The sequence below is a fragment of the Tiliqua scincoides genome, chromosome 12 (genome assembly GCF_035046505.1).
Source record: "Tiliqua scincoides isolate rTilSci1 chromosome 12, rTilSci1.hap2, whole genome shotgun sequence".
Lineage (NCBI taxonomy): Eukaryota > Metazoa > Chordata > Lepidosauria > Squamata > Scincidae > Tiliqua > Tiliqua scincoides.
Window position 1 is genome coordinate 17,507,085 of NC_089832.1, and position 21,012 is coordinate 17,528,096.

Below are 21,012 nucleotides of genomic sequence, written 5' to 3' on the forward strand. Positions count from 1 at the left end.
CTATTAGTTTCAATACAGATGAAGCTATCCAGAAGGATATACAGCACGTTATGGTTGTTCCATTTAAAGCTATTTCATTATAAAGTTGTTGAGAAAAAAATGGATTCTTGCACCTGTGTGGAGTTTGCACGTTGCTGTGTGGTTTTCTATAGCTCAGAAAGCTCACATTTATTTCAGTGTTTCATGTTAGAAGTGTTTGGGGTCTTTATTTAGAAGTTTGGTGATGATCTTGTGACCAGAAATATGCTATAGGAACGCAACTCTTCTTTACGTATATCAATGAGCCTACCGTAAAATCGGTTTTGTTACATGTCATTTCGCTTTAAGTTGCTGTTTCCAAAAATCTATCAACAACTTTAAGTGAGGATTTGCTGTACTATGAAAGACAACACAAATAATAGTCAACAAAAAAAAGTCAACTACAACTGCAAGGGAGTAGTTGAAGGAAGAGCAATCTTTCAAACCCAATCAGCCCTTTCCAGGGTGCCCTGCATTCCAAAGAGCAACCTACCTTTGCATATGTGAGCACATTTGGGTAACAGAACTAGTCAAGTATTTCAAGTCGTCCTGTCTGAACTGTCAACTATCTTACATATGATACATATACTTGCCTCCCTGGTTAGTCAACTCCATGTTCAAATGGTAACTGACTATTTTTGTCGCTACAGCTGATCAAGTTCCTGCCATAACTTCAAGCATCATCAACAAAAGAAGATAACTGCTAGACTCAATTCTATAAAAGCAAAACGCACCAAAATTCCACTAACAAGGGCAACTTCAAACAAGGTGGGTCCCAAATTGAATACAAGAGCACTGAGGACAAAGCTGATGCCTCTTGTTCCCCGGTCGATGGCTTTGGATAGCGCTCCGGTCTGCCTGCTCAGATGGAAACTCAGGTCCAGGTTATGAAGGTGAAGAAAGACATTCTTTGCTATTCTTCTGATGGAGTTTTGGGCAACTTTCCCAAAGACTGCATTTCTGGCTTCATTAAATAAAGCAGACCCAGCTCGTGAGACACCATCTGGAGAGGGGGGGGCAGAAGAGTTTTAGAAATTACTTATGAAAGAGCAGCAAAATAAGACCTTCAATGGATAGGCACAACATTCCATTCACACTTTTGGCACTGTTAGGCAAGTCACCCCTATTTTTAGTAGGCTGAGACTTCAAATATATTTCTAGTTAAGTCATTTTTTTAAACTCAGGTATTATTTGCAGACTTCAAACCAGCCCAGAGATTGAACTCTTACAGTCAATTATTTCAGTAATTATTATTTTAGTGCATTGTTGGCAATACAGGACAAAAAAAACCACAAAATGGCAGTGCTGGATGGTTACAAAGCAGGCAACGTTTCCCCCCCCCCCCCCAACAGCACAACATCCATCCCAGAGGCTTAGAAGCGCTGGCAGTGAAAAGGTCAGGTGCACTAATGTTCCAAAACCTTCCAGAAGAAAGTCAGCACCTGTCAACAGATTAAAGACTCACACTTACATCCAATCAGAACAGCTGTTGCCATGGTTGCAACTGTATTTGGTGCATCACTCAGGTTCAGAACATTTCCAGACATCTGGTTCAGGTTGTCTACTGCATATTTAAACATGAAGGGAACCATGATATTCATGGCCTGAAAAAGCACAACACACAGCAATTACACAAGATGCACTAAAATGTTTATTTATAAAGTATAAATATTTTCCCCTGAATTAGCTGCAATTATGATATTTGGCTATTAACTACTTAACGGGATGACACTACAGATTTCAGGGGTAATGGCCACTGCAAGGAGCGCCCTGCCCTCCCAGAGCAGCAGTGCCAGCATCCCACTGGCAGTTTGGAAAAAAAATAAGTTTCCAGTTCAACCACGTGGTTCACTGAGAATGTACTTCAGTTCATTCTGGAGGCTCATTAAAGTGATGGCAAGACTGGGAGACACAAAGCAGAAAGGCCTATATTTACTGTGCCATTAAGTTATGTAGAGTAACTGGAGGTGGTTTTGGAGCTGTTTAGCTGGAAACAGAACAATATGCAATAAACCTTTCCTGATCGCCCAGTACTGACCAGATTGATGGGGGCCCTCAGTATGTAGTGGGACAAAGAGCAGCAAAGCAACCTGCCCTGTCCCCGGTGAATAAACAATTGCATTCCACGAAACTGGAGAAGAAGCTAAATGGTTCCTCTGTAGCCACCACGTCCAAGCTAGAGTCCGTGTTGGAACACTCATCACTTTTCCAGGTAAAGTAATCTGCAAAACCACTGTAGTGAGCACTGCTCAGCATACGATAGATACAACCCAAACAGAGCAGCTAGGTCTGGAATTGAGATCGGTGTTGGAATTGAAATCAGAGCCACCTGAGATCAGTGGCAAGGTGGTGCCTGGAGACCTCAAAATGGGTTTGTGGCCAGCGAGAGGGAAGGGGGTCAATCGCCAGAGTCCTTCTCCTCCTGGGGATAGCTTCAGTAGGTTGATGAGGCTGAAGGAGCTTACCTCCTTCCACATCAGGAGACAATAAGAACCACCCTCAGCTTCCCGTAGGCACAATCCACCCCTCTTTGCTGGCAGAGGCCTTTAAAGCCTTGCTACACCCTATGCGGACTACACCAATCCTTTCTGGGTCAGAGGGACCTGGCTGTGGTGTTATGGCTGCCATAGCAACTGGTGTTTTTGTCAGGCCTGCATCACATGTATGATGGGCAAGCAATTCCCTCATGGGATATTTCCCTTATCTGGAATTCTGAAAACCAAAGTATTCTGAAAATTGATACTTTTTGCGAGTGCCAACATGACACAAGTAGAAAATTCCACACCTGACCTCATGGGACGGGTCACACAGAATGCACAAGATTATTAAAAATATTGTATAAAATTACCTTCAGACTATGTGTATAAGGTGTATATGAAACATAAATGAATTTTGTGTTTAGATTTGGGCCCCATGCCCAAAATTTCATTAGATATATGCGAGTATTCCAAAATACCAAAAAAATCCAATATCCAAAACACTTCGCAAGCACTTCAGATAAGGGATGCCCAACTCGTATGTCTTTTCTGTGCACGCCCAGATTTCTCCACACAAGCTCGCCCATTACAGAAAAGAATTTCATGTTAAGAATTAGGTTCCATCCCCAAGAAATCTCATTCTGTGTATGCAAATATTCTGAAATCCAAAACAATCTGAAATCCGAAACACTTCCGGTCCCAAGCATTTCGGATAAGGGATGCTCAACCTGTTATGCCTTTAAGACCCCTTTGAACAACACCAGAAAAGGCAAATGGACCTCCTGAGGAGGGGACAAGGATAAATTCCAAAGTCAGGATTGAAAAGATCCTGCTTCTAACCAGTACCAACTTTATGTCAGAAAGGGGTGGGGCCTGAAGCAGGGCTTCATCAGCAAGTCTCAGTGCTTGAGGGAGGACAAGTTCGCAGCCCTTTCGCGGCTACCCACTGCTGCGCTCCTGCATGTAGCATCTTCCCCCACAGCTTGCCATTAAGCGGATGCCTCAGACAGGCTCTGTAAGCCAAGTCTCCAGTCCTGCCCTTAGGCACCATCAGAATCATACAAAAATCCCTTAAGAATTCACATACTTAAGATTCTACAACTGCAAATCACAGTTGGTGGAAAACAATAAACAGGTTGTTGTGGGCTGGAAAATAACTTCACAGACTGAGAGCTCCAAGGAATTGAGGGCATGTTAAATAGATTTTTAAAGCTTTAAGGAAATACACTGCTCCGGAATCTTAATTTCCAAAGATGCCCTTCAGATCAACAACAACAAAGTTGGCCAAGTCCCTGCGGTGCAGCTTGCCTAGAAACTCCATTTGCAGCCATCCTTTTGTTTTCAGAAGGTGCCACCTGCGTCACACTGCGTTGACCATCATTTAAAGGACATAAAAAACGGGTTTTCCTTGGAGATCCTATTCAGGAGAAATGAAATTTATTGTAATGCAGATTGCCTTGATTTGCTGCCGATTTCTGCGAGTCCCTGTGCAGCCATTTTACTTTTCAAAACCAGGCTACATGGTAAGATTTAAGCCACATTTAGAACAGCTAAGCGGCTCTACTTCTGAAGTTAAGAGGTTGCAGCACTTCACGTTCCCTTCTCAACTACAATTAAATTAATTGGCAGCACTCTACAGCTCTGCAAGAATGTAGCCCTGACTTTAAAGTCATTTAAATGAAATTTAGAACCAGGGACTCTTTGCTCCCAGAGGGTGAAAACATGAATCGGAATGAAGCAGGGCGGCATTAAGTCTAATTCACAATTGGTTTGCAACACCATCACCTTTTCTCTTGTGCTCAGAGTAAGAGTGTCTGTCCAGCCATTTTTTATCCCTTGCAAACGTTGAACTGGGGACCAAAACAATGTTCTTGAGGGTTAGTCTAACGATCACGACCAGTGTTCAGAGAGCCCCTTTAGGTATTTCCAAAAAGCCTTACACAAACCCAGTGGGATCCATTTCTAAAGTTGGGGGAGCAGCTGGTCAAGGAGTCATATTAAAGAATCTTTGGGAAGCAGAACTAGCACAGGACTCTTTAGACCTCAACCCATATTTACACATCATTTTGCACAACACAGGACAATCCTAGTGTTTTCTGGCTCAAATGATGGGCTCATAATAGAGAGAGGGAACAGCGAAACTGAAAGCTTAAAGCCCAGGCTTTTGATACTAACACATCTAAGTTACAACATAAAATACAAAATCAATTCTGCAGAGATTGTACTGATGCTATCTGTTATTTTCCCTCTTCCACATTCAGGCTGGAGTACATTTACTTGTATGAAAAATATGTGTACACTGCACACATGGGTAAATGCAGTCTAACCAGAATACATGGGAGGGAAAATCAAGGATAGCTTCTACACACCCATTGCAAGCTGGTACTGCAGACAAAACTCTACACTGTTTCAAAGCATAGGAGATGCTGCCAGGTGGAAAAACAGGCTTCCGTCTAAGAGCCAGGAGTCTTGCTGTGCCCCGATATTGCCAGCTCATGTCAAGCACTCTAATGATTTCATTGCTGGATTTCCTGAATAGAAACACAGGGCAACTCAGGCATCATGTTCCTTGACTGGGATAAATGAGCTGTTAAACATTCACAATGCAAGAATTTAAGTGCTGGTTGGAGCAGTAAAATTGAGAGATGCTTGAATAATAGTCTGAACCCTGAAGAACTGTTAACACACATTTTGTAAGGCTGCAACAGTTGGTGCTCCAGAACGTTTTGAGAAACACAACCAAACAGAACAAATCTTTCTTAAAACTGGAGCTGGAAAGAACCATCTTAAAAGAGACATGGGAATGCCTCTTCCAGGATAATAGCTTCTGTGACAAATACAGGCATCTTCTAAACAAAGACAGTGTGCTTTTTTCTTTAAAAGCATTTTCATAAGCAAATTTATGCAGATTTTATTAATTATGCAATGAGATAACTGTATGAGCTGCAGACTGGCAAAATTTGTTAACTGAGTGGCAGCCCTAATGAAGCTAGTTTCCCTGACAGCAGCATTCTCTGGCAAAGTTAGGGTGAAAACTAATGGAGCATGACAGAAGGTTCCACAAGCACACTGCTCATATTTAAAATAGATACCCTTGAGCAATAAAATGCGCATTGCTCTTGAACATTAGGCATTTACCCCTCCTTGCTCACTGCTACACAACACACAATTTCCCAATGAAAAACTAATTTTTTGATATGTTCACAGGACTAAGACATATTGGTCTAATGAGTCCCTTACACACACAGTACTTTTTGGCAGCAGGGCTCATAAACCACAAGGGGAAGCTTAGCACATTGTTTGTGAGTCCACCTGCTAGGATGGAGGAAAAAGAAGAGAGTAGGCGTAGGCAGAGTGGCAGATAGGCAGGTGAGAGAGCTGATGGAACAAGTCATCCAGTGAGTGTTGCAGGGGCTTGCTGGACTGAAGTCAGCAGGACCAGCTCATTAATTCGCATGCATTTAGAGGTCTGGAAATTCCATCAGCAGCACTGGACCCAACAATTATGATGGCACTTGTCCCTCTCTCCCTCCCTCCTTCCCAGGGTCTGTTGGACACCACACTCCGTTGCTTCTTCCTCTCTGCACATAAGAAAAGGCAGCAGGAACCAAGGAACAATGGGATATGATGTGTGGTACTTAGAAGAACTTCTCCCACAGTATGGCGCACTTGTTTTTGTCTCTCCAACTACATGTCCTCAAATTGCCTGTACGACACTCCTCCCTCTGTTCCTGATGAGGACCTTGGCCAGCAACCCACTGTTCAGAATGCTGTTGACTTCGATCTGTTCCAGCACTGCTTAGGAGGCGCTCTACCATATCTGACAAGATCTGACCACCCCATATAGATACTGGAAACAGGTTTGCACAAACACCCTCCAGCATGATCTACAACTTAGCCTCATTTTTTCCTCATGTTAAAGGACACACAACCCAGACAGACCCCAATAATGCATCTTCTCACCCCTCTCTTGGCTCTGCCTTGCTAGTGCAGACGTTATATTTCCATTCCTTTTAACCAAAGTTAAGAGATCAGACTACAGGACAGGATGCTCCAACCTCTCCCATTTCCAGCACACACTGGCCCTGCTGTTTTCAACTATGTTTAAAGCCACTTGGAGTCTGCCATTAACCATGGTTTGAACCCTGGAGTTAACCATGATTAAGATCAGTGCTGCTGTGGGGGAGGGTGCGAGTAAGCAATCCTACAACCTATTGATCTCTGAACCATAATTAAAGAACCTAGAGAGGTGATTGTGCACCATCTCACTGTTTTATCCAAACTTAAAAGACTAATCCAAGCTCTTTGAAGGGCAAGACACAAATGTAACCCGTGCATCAACACTAGCCACCAGGAGCAAGGCATTTAACAGCTACAACTACCACTACACTCACAAGATAGCTTAACTGGTGGTATGCTGAAATGGGGGGAGAGAGAAAGAGTTTCTTGGCTTTGGGAACTTTGCTCTCTTAATAGTTGCACAAAAAGTCAGTCAGTAGATTTTTCATTAAAAGACCCTCCCCTAAGAATTCATAGGGCTGACTCTAGCTAAATGAGTTCCGATATTGCATTGACATATCCCTTGTTGATGAGGTGGATAGGAAGTATTCATGAGGCAAGCTGATCATCCATTTTAAGTTCCCTTGGCATGAAACAAACACAGCTTGCACTTTTAGCCAGTTCTCCCCCAAAAACCCGAAGAAAATTAACAGTTGGAGGCAAGACAGATACTGTTGAAAGATGTGCTTGATTCATAAATAATGGATGCTCAGCCCATGAGCAAAAGGCCAAAAAACACCACAAACGTGACAGGTGACAGCAGCTCTTATCAAGACTTTGAATTTAATTCACCTGCGAGGGATACACACAGCCTGAGCCACTACCCAGCTAGGCTGAAGGGCTTAAGCCAATTTAGACCAGCAATGTTATCTCTGCGTAACTCCAAGTGCTTCAGGCTGTCTCATGCTGCTGATTGGGCTGTCAGTACGGGGACAGAGTTTCAGGGACACGGCAGTTTGTAGACCATGTTTGTGTTCCATTTGTCCAAAAATGGTACTTCTTGGCATCTCAAGGGCTTCCAGGTGACTTTTCCTGCTCCTGCTATACTAGTACTCTCCTCGATCTGTGCTAATTGCACATTATCCAGGCCACACAAAAACCCTATAGAATTTCACTTGCCCACCTCTTTCCTGTCACACCCCCTGGTGCTGCTATTGATTCAATACGGGTATTCCTCCTCCTTGCTCCAAAGGTCAAGCATGAATGCTACTTTTGCAACACAGGGTCGTATTTTAATTAAAGAATGCTTTACTGCTATGGCTGGAATTCTCCCTCCTGTCAGGCTGAAGGAAAGACAGCCACCTCAGACTACAGCAGCCCTTGCCATTGCTGCTCTAGGGTGGTAACTTTTCTTTCAAAAAGGCATGTGCAAGACACAGGAGACAATGACAGGAAGGCTACAGTCATAGGTATATAAGTCATTTGCATGATGGGGGGGCTTTCTGAACCACGGATAATTGAAACTGCGGATACAGGATCTGCAGATATGGGGGGCACCTGTGTTATTATTATTAACAGTATTTATATACCGCTTTTCAACTAAAAGTTCACAAAGCGGTTTACAGAGAAAAATCAAAACAACTAATGGCTCCCTGTCCCAAAAGGGCTCACAATCTGAATAGATGCAAAAATACCAGCAGACAGCCACTAGAAAAGACACTGCTGGGGTGAGGTGGGCCAGTTACTCTCCCCCTGCTAAAAAGAGGAGCACCCACTTGAAAAAATGCCTCTTGCCCAATTAGCAGGTGTTAGTGAAAATATGAGGTTTCCTGCCTGCCAGAAACTTCACAAAGGAGGCTGGATGTGAGTATCATGAGCAGGTAAGGAATGGAGAGCGGCTGGATTATCCAGTGTCACTGACTGAGCCTGATGACACAGCTCCAAAGCAGACGAGACAGTTGGTTGACCCCCAAAAGTTTGCAGATGTTATTGCCATATAAACTTTAAAAATCACTATGAGTTAGCACTAAAAAAGAAAATGAGTGGACAAGGATATGGAACTGCAATGGACTGAAAGAAGTATTGTTTGAGTTCACAGGAATAACTAGACAATACTACACACATCAAGCAATAATATATGATTTAAACTCAAAACGAGCTCGTTGACCTTGCCAAGACCTGGTTGGATGAACTGCTTGAGCTGCTTGCTCATACCATTCTAATGAGGTACTTGATATTATTACTGCAATTAAACATTTATTGAATGACAATAAGCTCCATGCGGAACATAGAAGGAGCACACTCTTTGCCAGGAGGGCTTGGAATTGGCACGACACACAAAAGACAGTGACACACAAAAGACAGTCGGGTTAGAGTTGGAAATTGACAAATACAGCTTCCCCCTTAGGCAGGTTTTCCCAATAAAGGGTCCCTGTGGATATGGGAGAACCCTATGCAAATAGCAGCCCTACCGCCCATTATCTTTATTTAGTAGTGCTGGAATTCCCTGGGGGCCGGGGATTAGAATAGGCCCTCAGTTTGGCTGTACTTGTCGTAAGAGGCGACTAAACAGCCACTGGGTAGATGGGACTCATCAGCCTGGGAAGGCAGCTCATCTGAGAGAAGGAAAACTCTGATCCCAAACCTCCACTGCCTTGTGGCTACATCCAGTTATGGAAAAGGCTTCAGGAGTCAACCTCGAGGCAAAATCCGGAGCCGGAGTCCCTGAGACAGTCCATGGCTGAACACAGTCACGTTCTGGCAACTCCTATGACGCCGCTGGAACCAACCGTATTGGCCTCTGCCTTTCCATTGGACCATTTCAGCGACATGGAGAGGGGGGATTTGCTGCATGGGTAACAGCCTATCCTCCATACCTACTTTACCCAGGCTTCACGCACTGGAAAGGATACTCTGTTCCAGAGCCACCATTCAGAGTGTGACACCATAGTCTTCTGAGACTGAAGGATGCCAACAAGAGCGCTGGAAGCACAGGTGCTTCTTGCTTAGCAACTAAAGACCCTTCACTGAAGAATGTGACATGCCTGCACACTACAGGGAGGAGAATAACAGAATGTTAACAGGAAACAGGATAGTTCCTGCTTCCTGTTAACATTCAGTTAGTCTCCTTCTAGCATGCAGGCTGGTTGGCTGCACACTGTGTTCTTCAGTGAAGCAAGGATCTTCCTTTGTTAAGCAAGAAACATCTGTGCTTCCAATGCTACTAAATGAAAAAGAAGGTGCTGTAACAGGTGTAGAAGAGTGCAAGGGACTCCCAAGGTTCGTGGATAACCGAATCCACAGACACCGGATCCACAGTTACAGGGGGACATCTGTAATAGGAACAGAGCAGTGGAGGAAGAGCTTGTCACCCAACCTACTTTCACACAAGACATGGAAAAGACAGCTAAAAAGAACATCTTAGAGGAACTTTAACAACACAGAACATGCAACAACAAGAATTGCAGAAAACCCACTGGCCGATGTTTCCTACTGGGTTATGCCCAGCAAATTCTGGATTAACACATGTTCTTTAAATATAATCAGACCTATAGGGCAAGAATCAAAGAACTGTACAACTTGTTCTGAGAGCCCAAGCCCTAAACATGTTTTTCGTACAAGAGTAACACCTCCCACCCCCATGCTACCTGACACACTCCTCCGGAAATCAAAGTAACCAAACCAAAGAAATTCAAAAGCTGTGATGAGGTATTTAAACATAAGAACATCAGAACAGGCCCACTGGATCAGGTCATAGGACCATCTAGTCCAGCTTCCTGTATCTCACAGCGGCCCACCAAATGCCCCAGGGAGCACGCCAGATAACAAGAGACCTGCAAGGCCTCCTGGGAATTGTAGTTAAGAACATAAGAACAGCCCCACTGGATCAGGCCATAGGCCCATCTAGTCCAGCTTCCTGGATCTCACAGCAGCCCACCAAATGCCCCACGGAGCACACCAGAGAACAAGAGACCTCATCCTGGTGCCCTCCCTTGCATCTGGCATTCTGACATTTGGAGGAGACCAACTCCTAATGAAAGGAACCTATACAATTCACTGGGTTACTAGAAGCCCCTTATATCAGTCTGAGCAGTTCTTTGAAAATATCCTTGTAATATCCGCAATACCCTACTAGCAGCAACATCAAGGTACTTTCAGAGAGAGAGAGAGAGAGAGAGAGAGAGAGAGAGAGAGAGAACCACTAGGCTAAAGATACAGAGTCCCAAAAAATTCCACTCCTGTTTCAGCGGATGAAAAATAATCTCTCTTACAAGTAGTCTTATCTCTGGGCATGCTCCTTGTAGTTGCCTTCCTTCTCTCATATTGAAACAACTCTGTCAAATGCAGATAAGCAAATGCATGGTTCATCCTGCTTCAGCACTGAAACTTCTCTTACTAATTCAGACCTTCATCCCAGTAAAATGCTTTCTCTGTAGGCTAGAATGTGGCTTGGCACCACTGAAAGCCCATTTCAACCCATTTCTCTGGACTGTAATTACCCCAGTGCACTGGGTGCTGAGCTTGGGCCAAGGAGTTTAATTCGTCACTGGTGACTTGCGTTTGGTCTGAAGCCAGATAATGTGTAAAATAATAACCATAAAAATGAAAGGTGAGGGAATAAAACACACTTGCTCCACATGTATTACTCCTGATCCCTGCTGACTGTCTTTTAAAACCGTCAGTGAATACAATCAAATACATATTATGAACCGGCTCCCCTCAAAAGACTTTTAATCAGAACACTATGAATCTGCAGTGCATATTTTATTACTTTATATTTTGATACTGTCCAATCCCAAAAGATTCTTGGGTAAGGCATTAAAATACAGCCTACGTAACATCAACATAACAACATATCCAAACTCATCCAATATTAAAAGCACAGCTGGCTCCAACTCCCAGGGTTCAACCCCTTGGTTAGCAAAAGTCAAATTAGGTGTAATTGTAGTCAAATGGTGGATTCAGAATGGCACAGAGAAAGGCAGCTTTTCCCTGTAGCAGACAGCTCTGGGTGAATGGCTTGCTGTGAATCAAATTGTGACCTGGTTAACAAACTTGGAACAGGTTGCAAAATCATATGCTCCCTTCCTCTTGCTCCTCCCATCTGGAGCATGAAGCCTTCCTGGTCTTTACTTCAATGAAGCACTGGAATTAAATCAAAACCTATATGTTCTTATTATTATTTTAATTGGTGCAGTGGTTCGAATGTTGAACTTAGACCTGGAAGTTTCAGATTTCAATCCCCGCTCAGTCATGCTGCTTCCTGGATGACCTTGGTCAGTCATTATCTCCCAGCCTCACCTACCTCACAGGGTTGTTGTGAGGACAAAAAGAGGGAAGGAACTACATACACCATCCTGAACTCCTTGGAGGAAGGGCAGTATAAAAATGTGAAAAGTAAAATAAATATCAGTAAGATCATGATGGAAGGAAAATGCCATCTTTAATTCTTTGGCAACCAAGGCATTTAGTTATTTTTTTTTTCCCTAACACAAAATGGAACTCTAATATTTTAAAGCCAGCCTCCCTCTTTTTGAGGTCCTGGCACTTGCTGTCAAAACTCTGCCCCAATTTCAGCTCCTGAAAACAGCTCTTACCTTTGCACCTGCTAAAAATCCTAGGGATACGGCCACTCTGGCACGGAGGTCAGGTCTGTCTTTGGGCCAGACATAAGACAGCATTGCCTTGATGATCTTCCTGCCATCTATTTCTTTCAGCTGTTGACAGACAACGTATCATACGTTACAAAAGATAACCTAGCACATTTCAGAAGAGTTTCCTTCTTTCAAACAATCCTCAGCAACAGACTCTTTTGCAAGGTTTACCCATAACATTATGCCTAAGACACGGAAGTAGGAGACCTCATTGTGCGTAAAATGTCACCACACATTTTAACAGAATGGCTCTGGAGCTGGTAACTGTTCATTGCAAAATTTTTAACAGTCAAACACATCACTAGACCCTCCCCCCCATAAATCAAGAGCATCCCATGTTCTTAACTTCTTGTTTGAAAGCTCAAGACTAATCAAACACACTCAAAGTTTTCCTTTCTCAATTTATAAGCCTTCTATCCAGTCGAGTAACTCAAATAATAGCCAGGAAGGTTATTGGAAGGTTAATGAAGCACAAAAACCAGAAACTAGCTGTTCCTCGTCATCCCAAGTAAATGTTACACATTAAAAAATTGTGTGGCATGTCAAACTCTCCCTATAAATTCCTAAATCACAAAGTTAAGGGCACGTGGTATTGTGGCAGTGAACAGGAAGGACCAATGCAGATTTTGATGCTAGCTGGCCAGCAACATCTTTTGGTTTCTGTTTTATTTGCTGTTTTGTTCTGTAAATCAAAATGCTACTGAAAGGGGATATAAAAATCTTTTAACAACCAACTTGTGCTCAGGACTCAGGTCACAGGATGTCGCTCTCCACTGTGCACCGTCTTATCTATCTAATGTTGCAAAAGAACACCAGGGCATTTCAAAACAGACTTAAATTAATCCTGGGTTCTGTTTCTGGAATTTGCAGTACTCTGCTTTCTTTCTTTCTTTCTTTCTTTCTTTCTTTCTTTCTTTCTTTCTTTTATAGGCTTGTATTATGTTCATTGACATTTACCTAGCTGGACTAAACATTCATACAGCGCTTTTAGAGTGTGTGAAAGCACTTCATATTCGTTACCTCAGTAGTGCATGCCCTTCCTCAATTTCAAGACAAAAAATTCTTGGTTTGGTATACAGTGGGCCCTTGGTATCCCTGGGGGATCTGTTCCAGGACACGCAAACCAAAATCCAAAGTTAATTACATTTGCGGGGGAGGGGGGGAGGGGCACCCTGCCAGCAAACCAGAAAAATATTTCGGAAGCTTCTGAGAGGTCTTCTGAGGCATGGTGAGACCATGTATGAACTCTGTGAACCTCAGAAGGCCTCCTGAACACTTCTGAAAGGCACTTCTGGGCATATCCAGGAGGTCCTTTGTGGCACCTCTGGGGGGCTTGGAATCCGCATTGAGTCAAATCCGTAGATGCTGAGCCCATGTATAAGGTGGTCCCACTGTAATACCACCATCAGTTTGTAACTGAGAAAGAAGAGGATTCACATGCTGTAAAATGTAGAGGAACCAGCACAGATCTATAAATGGAAGAAAGCAGAGAAATACAAATTCCTTTTCGGTTATTATTTCTGTCTCCTCTCCACACCCCAAGAGTTAAGATATACTTCAGTTTGTTGACAATCTGAAGCATTTGTGAACAGCACCCATTAAAGTACCTTTTATACATTCTGCAGAGGATGCATATTCTCCAACTTATAAGTCTCAAGTGGGTACAAAATAAATTCCTGCTTACCCCTCAATCTAAAGAGAAGAGCGACAGCATATTTAGAAACACTTTCCTTTTAGGCAGAGCCACACACAGACAACCTCTCATTTTAAACAGGTGGAACAGATGTTTGAGCACCACTAATGGTTTGGGAGGGAGCTAAACTGGTGCCAGGTTAACCATGAAAGCTACTTGGAGCTGTTCTAATTATACACTGCAATTGGTTCATCACAATTTGTAGAGAAACGCTATTTGAAAAAGCAAGGAGAAAACAACAGTTGCTGAGTGCAATTACAAGGCAACCAAGAGCAAGCAGAAAGGATCTACAAAGCAGCAAGCGGATTGCCACAAACAATGAAAAAGGGCAAGAAAAAGATCAAGGTAAAGAATGTGAAAAAATACATATTATAGCAGAGGTTCACAAGAACTAAATCGGGATAAAAAACTAGAAGCCGATTTAGAAAATGCACCTTTTGCTTTCATTCTCTTAAGAAATGCTCTTAAGGTGCTTCTCTTAAGAAGCACCTTTTGCTTTCATTCATAAGAGGCAGATGAATGCTTTAAAATCAGATTCTACATGAAAACTGACTTTTGATCTTATGCTTTCATAAGGAGGGTTTGAAACAGATTGCTTCTACTTCCCTCCATTAGGTTTATTCTCCTGAGTTTTCTAGATTACAGAAATAATTCTAGTTTGAATCTGCTCTTAGAGGGGTATGTATTCAATCAAGTCAATCCTCTCAGTTTCATAGCAGATTTAACAACCATTTTATATTTAGCATGGGGGAGGGGGGCTCCCAATTTGTTTGTAGTCTTCAGCATCCCTGCAATTGGGGGAGCAATCCTGGGAGGCTTCACAGCCACAGAGGCTCAGAGCCTGGCTGAACCAGAGGTCAGCAATGATGTATGATGTCATCACCGAATGCCGGAAGATTCCACTGTGCAGCAACTCTGAGGTGGGGTCCGCAGATGAAGAATATCGGTTGAGAAGGGGCATATTTACAATATTAAGAAGAGTTTTTTAGTCTGAAATGCAGCACTTGCTAGTGTAATAACTCTTGCATTTGGTTTACAGATATAGAAATGTGCAGCAAACACAGACATTAAACGCTTATGCTTGCCATCCTATATACACTGCTGTGCATGTTAGACAACTGATTACCATTTTCAGACACGTTGCATTAATGCGTAATGTGAATGGCACTGTCCACTGAGAGAGAACTTTTGTCAAGAGTTGACCAGTTCTGGTTCTCTTTTCAAAATACTAAAGAAAAGTCATTTGAGCTCACTTTCTTCGTCCTCCTACTATTCTTCACATACAGGGTTCCTCATTAGGATTGCTTCAAACTGGCTAGCGCCTACCTCAGACAGAAAGCAAAGAACCACAGAGGCTTGTGATTAACTGAAATGCAATTCAGAATTATATCAGGTTCAAATATCTATAAAAATCAAAACAGATGTGACTTGAATATGACCCCGAGGGCCAGACTGCTATGACATAATTCAGAATACCAGACCAAAAGACAAGTCAGTCAGATCAATTGTTTTATGAATCACACAGCACACCGACCAGGCTCATCATTTGTAAAGGACTCTCAGTGACCATTTCTGCCTGGGATGGAAATCTCTGCAACAATGGGAGGATGAAATGGTTTTCCCATTGCCTCTTCCTTGCTTAGAAACATATATTCTGAATGAACTTGTGTAGAAAAAAGTTAAGCTTTGGACAAATGGGCTTTATCTTTTTAGGGATACCTTACAGGGGTATTTGGGCCAACTGCCAGAAGACATTTTCAAAAGGGGGAAAAATGTTCCAGTCACTCACTACACAGAAATACAAAAATGTACTAAGTATTTACCCCTTCACTGGAATGGAGTCCTCCGCCTGCACTTCCATGCCAGCATGTTCTTTTATCTGTCGTTGGCCACCCATGAAGATTCTGGGTAAAGAAAGAGATGACATTGAACAATGATTTTCTCCATTATGAACTTCAGGAGGAACCCAGTCTCTTGCAAGTTCTCCTGGAACTGCTTCATTTCATTCCACCTGCATTTGGGTCAGGAGAACTTGTTTTAACACAATGGTTACTGCAACAGCGACCAGGCAGTAGATCTTTACCTAGAACTTTTTCATACAAACTTTTTCATGTAAGAAACCTGCGTGCAGACCATGGATAAAGGCTGTATCTCACTGTCTGACCAATGCAAGGAGATTCCAGGTGCCGCCTTTGGCAGCCACTCCAAGCAAGGCTAGGAAAGAGACTTGCCTGAAACAGCTGCTGCCTATCACTGTAGACAATTTCATTGATCAATAGTACAACTCTGCAGGAGGCAGCTTACTATGTAAAAGAGGTGCATTTTGGAACCCCTTTTGAAGCCCAGAAGGAAAGAGACAGCTGGAAACTACCAGTAAAACCAGTGGGGGGGGGGGGAAATGTGACCAGTCATAGTTTCTGAACACATGTACACCATTATGTACAGACAGTAAACACACATGCCTGTCTAAGCATCATGATCTTTGGTGAGGGAGTTTGTCACTTGGGGCCTAATCAATACACCGTTTTCTTCATGCTTAACCCCTGGATTCTTCCATTCTCAAGCAAGAACAGAATGCAGCATTTAGAATTTCACCTTTCAAAGTGCAACTGTGCTTTAAACAAAATGCTTAACATCTCTATTATGCTAGAACACCAAGAGCAATTTGGCAAGCATCATAACAACAATGTGAAGCACTTATACAGACTCTAAGAAACGCTTACGTGCGACAGAAAGCATTAATTCAGAGCAATTCTCTCCAGAAAACATCGTTGCCCCTGCTTTGGCAAAAAAAAAGGGAGCCTTTTTCAGAGGTTACAGTGAAAGCAGCACTATAAGGAAAATAATCTAACGTGCCTGGCATAAATATTCAAATTGGAGATCCTCAAACTGCATAATATGTGAACTATATCACATCTGAGCAAAGTCAAGTTAATGCTGTTTGGAATCTCTGAGAATGTATTTTGTTATTTGCATTTGTACAAAATTAAGTCTCTGAACTATAACTCTTGGCATTTGGAGATGGGTGGGGGCAGGGTGGATTTTAATGCAATGCCTTATATATTTCTCATCCTAGCTTAGATCGCAGCTCTGGATATTTGTTCTACACAGATGCCATTAAGCAGCAGTTCTCAAACTGGTGGGCTGCAACCCACCAGGGAACCAGAAAAGGGCCACTCCCCTTTAAGGGCCCAGAAACTGGGAGCATGACCACCACGACTGCGCTGCTGCAGGGCAAGGAAGGGTTTTTTAAGCTTATCTGGGGGTCGCTGTGGCTCTCTGGAGAGTCTGGGGACCCTGTGACCCCCCTCTGCAGCCCTCCCCAAGGCTTACAAACATTATAAAAAGAAAAAAATGCACTTTCGTTTTTGTCACAAAACAGGAAATGGTTTTTTGCCCTACTTTTTCATTTCCAAGCCTCGGGAAGGACTGCAGAGAGGGTCACAGGCTCCCCAGACCCTCCAGAGAGCCACAGTGACCCCCAGATAAATTAAAAAACCCCTTCCCTGCCCAGCAGCAGCACAATCGTGGCAATCACATTGCTGCCCTCTGCCCATGCAAAGACTTACTGCCATAAAGTCTTGATAATAATTACAGAATAAGTACAATATACAAAGATTAAAATTATGTTTCTAGATAAATACCGAAATATGGAAAGTCTGGAATGGACTAATCAGAGCACAATATTAAAAAACTACGACTCACCATTTAACACACCAGCCACTTGGTGCTTTCTTGTTGTTTTTTTAAAGCTTATTGAAGGTTTGTTGTGTTTTTTAAAAAAAATACACAATACAAAAGAAGTAAAATAAAGGATGGGTTAGTACCTCCCCTACATATTGTTACAAGAAAAGGCAGAACAATTTAACAGAAGATTCACATTTAACATGATGTGAATAGTTATTTGTTTCAGTCCAGAGTTCTGAGGATAGCAAAAAAGACAAGAAAATAGCACGCTAATGGAAGATACAGACATAAATTCAAGACTCTGAGTTGAGGAGAACTGAGTAGGCTCCCTGATATATTATGCTCCCCCCACCACCTCCCCCTCAAGAGAAGCAATTTGAGGAAAGAAAGAAAAACAGCTAACAAGAAATGCTTGCTGGCTAGCCTGGCCTTTAGAAGTTTGCACCTGGCAAGTCAGTTACAGAGCCATCATAATCCTACACATTTTGTCCAATTAATCCTGACATGCAGCATTTGTATGCTAGGTTTCTAGATTTCGGGCCATAAGGTCTCAGCTGCCAAGAGTCGACAAAGAGTGGAGAAAGTGGATGATCCCCAACCTACGAGCAGCAGCAAGACCAATGTAGAATTGTTTGTTAATGGCAGGGCTTGGCAAATGTGCTTTGTATCTAAGAGCTAGCCCAGAAAGTTAGGAGCCAGATCAATTTTTCAGCTGCCAGGGTTTTATGTTTTAAGCCAACTGCAAAAATACAAAAAAATGCTATCAGTGAAAGGGATATTGGATCTTACATAAAAACCAGCATAGAGAAGAACATTGTGGACATTTATGTCATACATAACATTCTGATATGAAACATGTACAGAATCTTCCTCTACTTCTCATACACTCTCTGCATTTATTTCCTTTCTGTTTTCACCTTGTGCTATCTCAGCACACTGGGCTCCTTACTTTATGCCATGTATAAAATAATGTCCACCAACCATTCAATGCAATACACCCTATCACAAACACCATCAAACAAAGAATTCAGCATTTGGATTAGATGCTAGAGATGGGTGGTTGAGTGACACAACTACTGGTGTGATGAAACTTCAAAAACAACAAAACACAGACATTACACTTTAAGTCCTTGAAAAGAAAATGCACACACATATGAAAATGAAAACACACATGAGCTGAAAGAACAGTGCACCATAGCTTTGGGTCTGGAAGGTTGTGAAGAATTATTGTCAAATAGGTCAATGTTTATCAAATTGTGGGTTGGGACCTATTTGGTGAGTCATGATCTGAATTCTGGTGGGTCTCGCAGAGCCTCCAACATAAGATAACTCACTGTCTCAAGCCCTGAGGCCATTCCAAAATCACATCACTCCTAACTGCTCTGTAAACTGTTGAGCTCCCGAAGTTTGCAAGCTTGTGTAAATATAGAGAGATAAATGTTTGAGTGTCTTTTTTTTTGGTGTGTTTTTCCCCAAATCCATCAGTGACAGGTAGTGGGGGAAGGTGAATGTTGGGTCACTGAACTAAGCCCCTCAAAGCTTTGAGGCTATTCAATAGGGCTGCCACATTACAAGAAATTGATCAAGTTTTTTCTGTAATCAAAATAATACTTGTAAATAAATAAAAATAAAAATATTTCTTTCTAGATCATCTTTTTTTAACTCTTGTAAAGCCAGGTGGCTCCTATTAGAATGTCATTCTAAAAATGGGTCCTGGTGCTAAAATGTTTGGGTACTACTGCATTAGGTTAAAATAGTAGACACCACAATGCAATTTCTAGGAGTCAAGGTACTCTAGCATCTGGGATATATTGAGGTCTGGTCTAAGGGACAGTGCAACACAGTTTGGGAACAATTGTCTCAGCCCCTTGGTGTTGCTGTAGTTTCTAAAGGACTTTGCCAGTGGGTCAATCACCAGGGCCAACTGCAATGAAAGCAAGGGTACTCTGCCTGGTTCTCACTGGAAGCCAAAATGCTGGGACTTATGACTGTTAAGAGCTACTCTTGCTCTGTGTTGTGCAGCTGACTCCTAGTGCCCAAAAAGATTCAAGCAATAAATATTTCCGGAACTACCACTAGACATAGTCAAAAGCTTTTCTTGATATCCACTAACAACAGAGCCAGTGGGTGCAGCTAAAAGATGGATACATTTATAATATCTAAGGCAGCTGTTCCTAAACGGTGCTCCACAAAGCAACTCCAAGTGCTCCGCAAAGAGACTGGAAAGAAAATAAATGTGACAGGGTCTCAAAATTGTGAATTTGTGTGGCCATGAACTGTGCATCCCTGCAGAGTCAGATATTCAGTTGCAGCTGCCCCAAATTCAACCAGATACAGCAAACCAAAACAGTCCCATGACTCTCATTAGAATCCAAGTTCCAGCAATATGCTTTATTGTTCTTTTTAGATGCCAAGTGACAGTTTTGGTTTTGCTACTGCAAAAATGGTTACAAATACCACATCTATGTGGGTTACATATTTACAACACCTGCTTTGAATTTGTCCTCAAATGTTTTGTCTTACTTTAGATTTTTTGCTATTGTTTTCCATTTAGGTAGCTAAATAAGTTCCTTATTTCTCTGAACTTGGTGGAGAAAATAACATTTCAAATTAAATAAAACTTGATGCTTAACATGTCCAAATGCTTAAAAATACCTTCCATACATTGGCATACCTGGAGATGTCAGGGAGGCAAGTTCCCTGGGCGGCACCCCATAGGGGGACACTGCTGGAACCCTTCCCCCACCAGTTTTTTGGGTTGGGCGGTTTTTGAGGCCTTAGAAAGTCCTTTAAGCATCGGAGAGCCTGCCTGTGGCCTCCCTGCTCCCCAGAGGGTCTTCAAAATGCTGAATAGCAATACTTCCGGTTTTTGGTAAAAAACTGGAAGAGATTTTTTTGGGTGGGGGGGGAGGCATTTTGTGGTCCTGGCACCAAGGCCAGGTTCGCAATCGCTTCCATCATCAATACTGCTGTCATTCGATTTAGTACTTATGTAGGTGCTAGATGAAAATATCATTGCCCTTATGTCAAAGAAACGCACATGCAAAATTGATGTTTGGGAAAATTTTTAAAGTTCTAATTTTTAATGAACTTCAATAGGAAGAATTAAGTTTAGATCAAAATTTAAGCTATTCAGAATTCAAAATATATCAACTTACGACTTGAAAAATACAGTTAGGTAAAAACAGTCAAAAATGCACATATGTGCCTTTAGCATAAGTCTGAAGATAGTGCTCTGAGACACATTTTTCCCCTGAAAAGTGCTCCATGACTCTAAAAGTTTGGGAACTGCTGATCTAAGGGTAACTATCTGCCTGGTTTAAATTCTGTTTGGTTGGATACAGTTGCGTTATGGTGCCAAGCCTCTACATTACAACAACTTGATAAAAGCAACAAAACAATTAGCAAATGTACAATAAAAGCAGCCATAAGACGTGTAATTTTTTTGTGGGGTTTTTCTGTATGTGATCGGTTCTGTAAGTTT

At 42.3% G+C, this 21,012-nt stretch overlaps 1 protein-coding gene across 1 annotated transcript in view; it reads right to left on the minus strand.

Annotated features, from left to right (window-relative positions):
- ABCB7 (ATP binding cassette subfamily B member 7) overlaps nucleotides 1-21,012 on the minus strand; it is a 47,016-nt gene that overhangs the window by 15,533 nt on the left and 10,471 nt on the right. Inside the window, exons 3-6 of the mRNA XM_066640078.1 lie at nucleotides 15,665-15,745; nucleotides 12,092-12,211; nucleotides 1,490-1,622; nucleotides 753-1,021 (exon numbers count right to left, since the gene is read on the minus strand). Of these exons, the coding sequence (XP_066496175.1) occupies nucleotides 753-1,021; nucleotides 1,490-1,622; nucleotides 12,092-12,211; nucleotides 15,665-15,745 (603 nt within the window). The remainder of the gene's footprint in view (nucleotides 1-752; nucleotides 1,022-1,489; nucleotides 1,623-12,091; nucleotides 12,212-15,664; nucleotides 15,746-21,012) is intronic.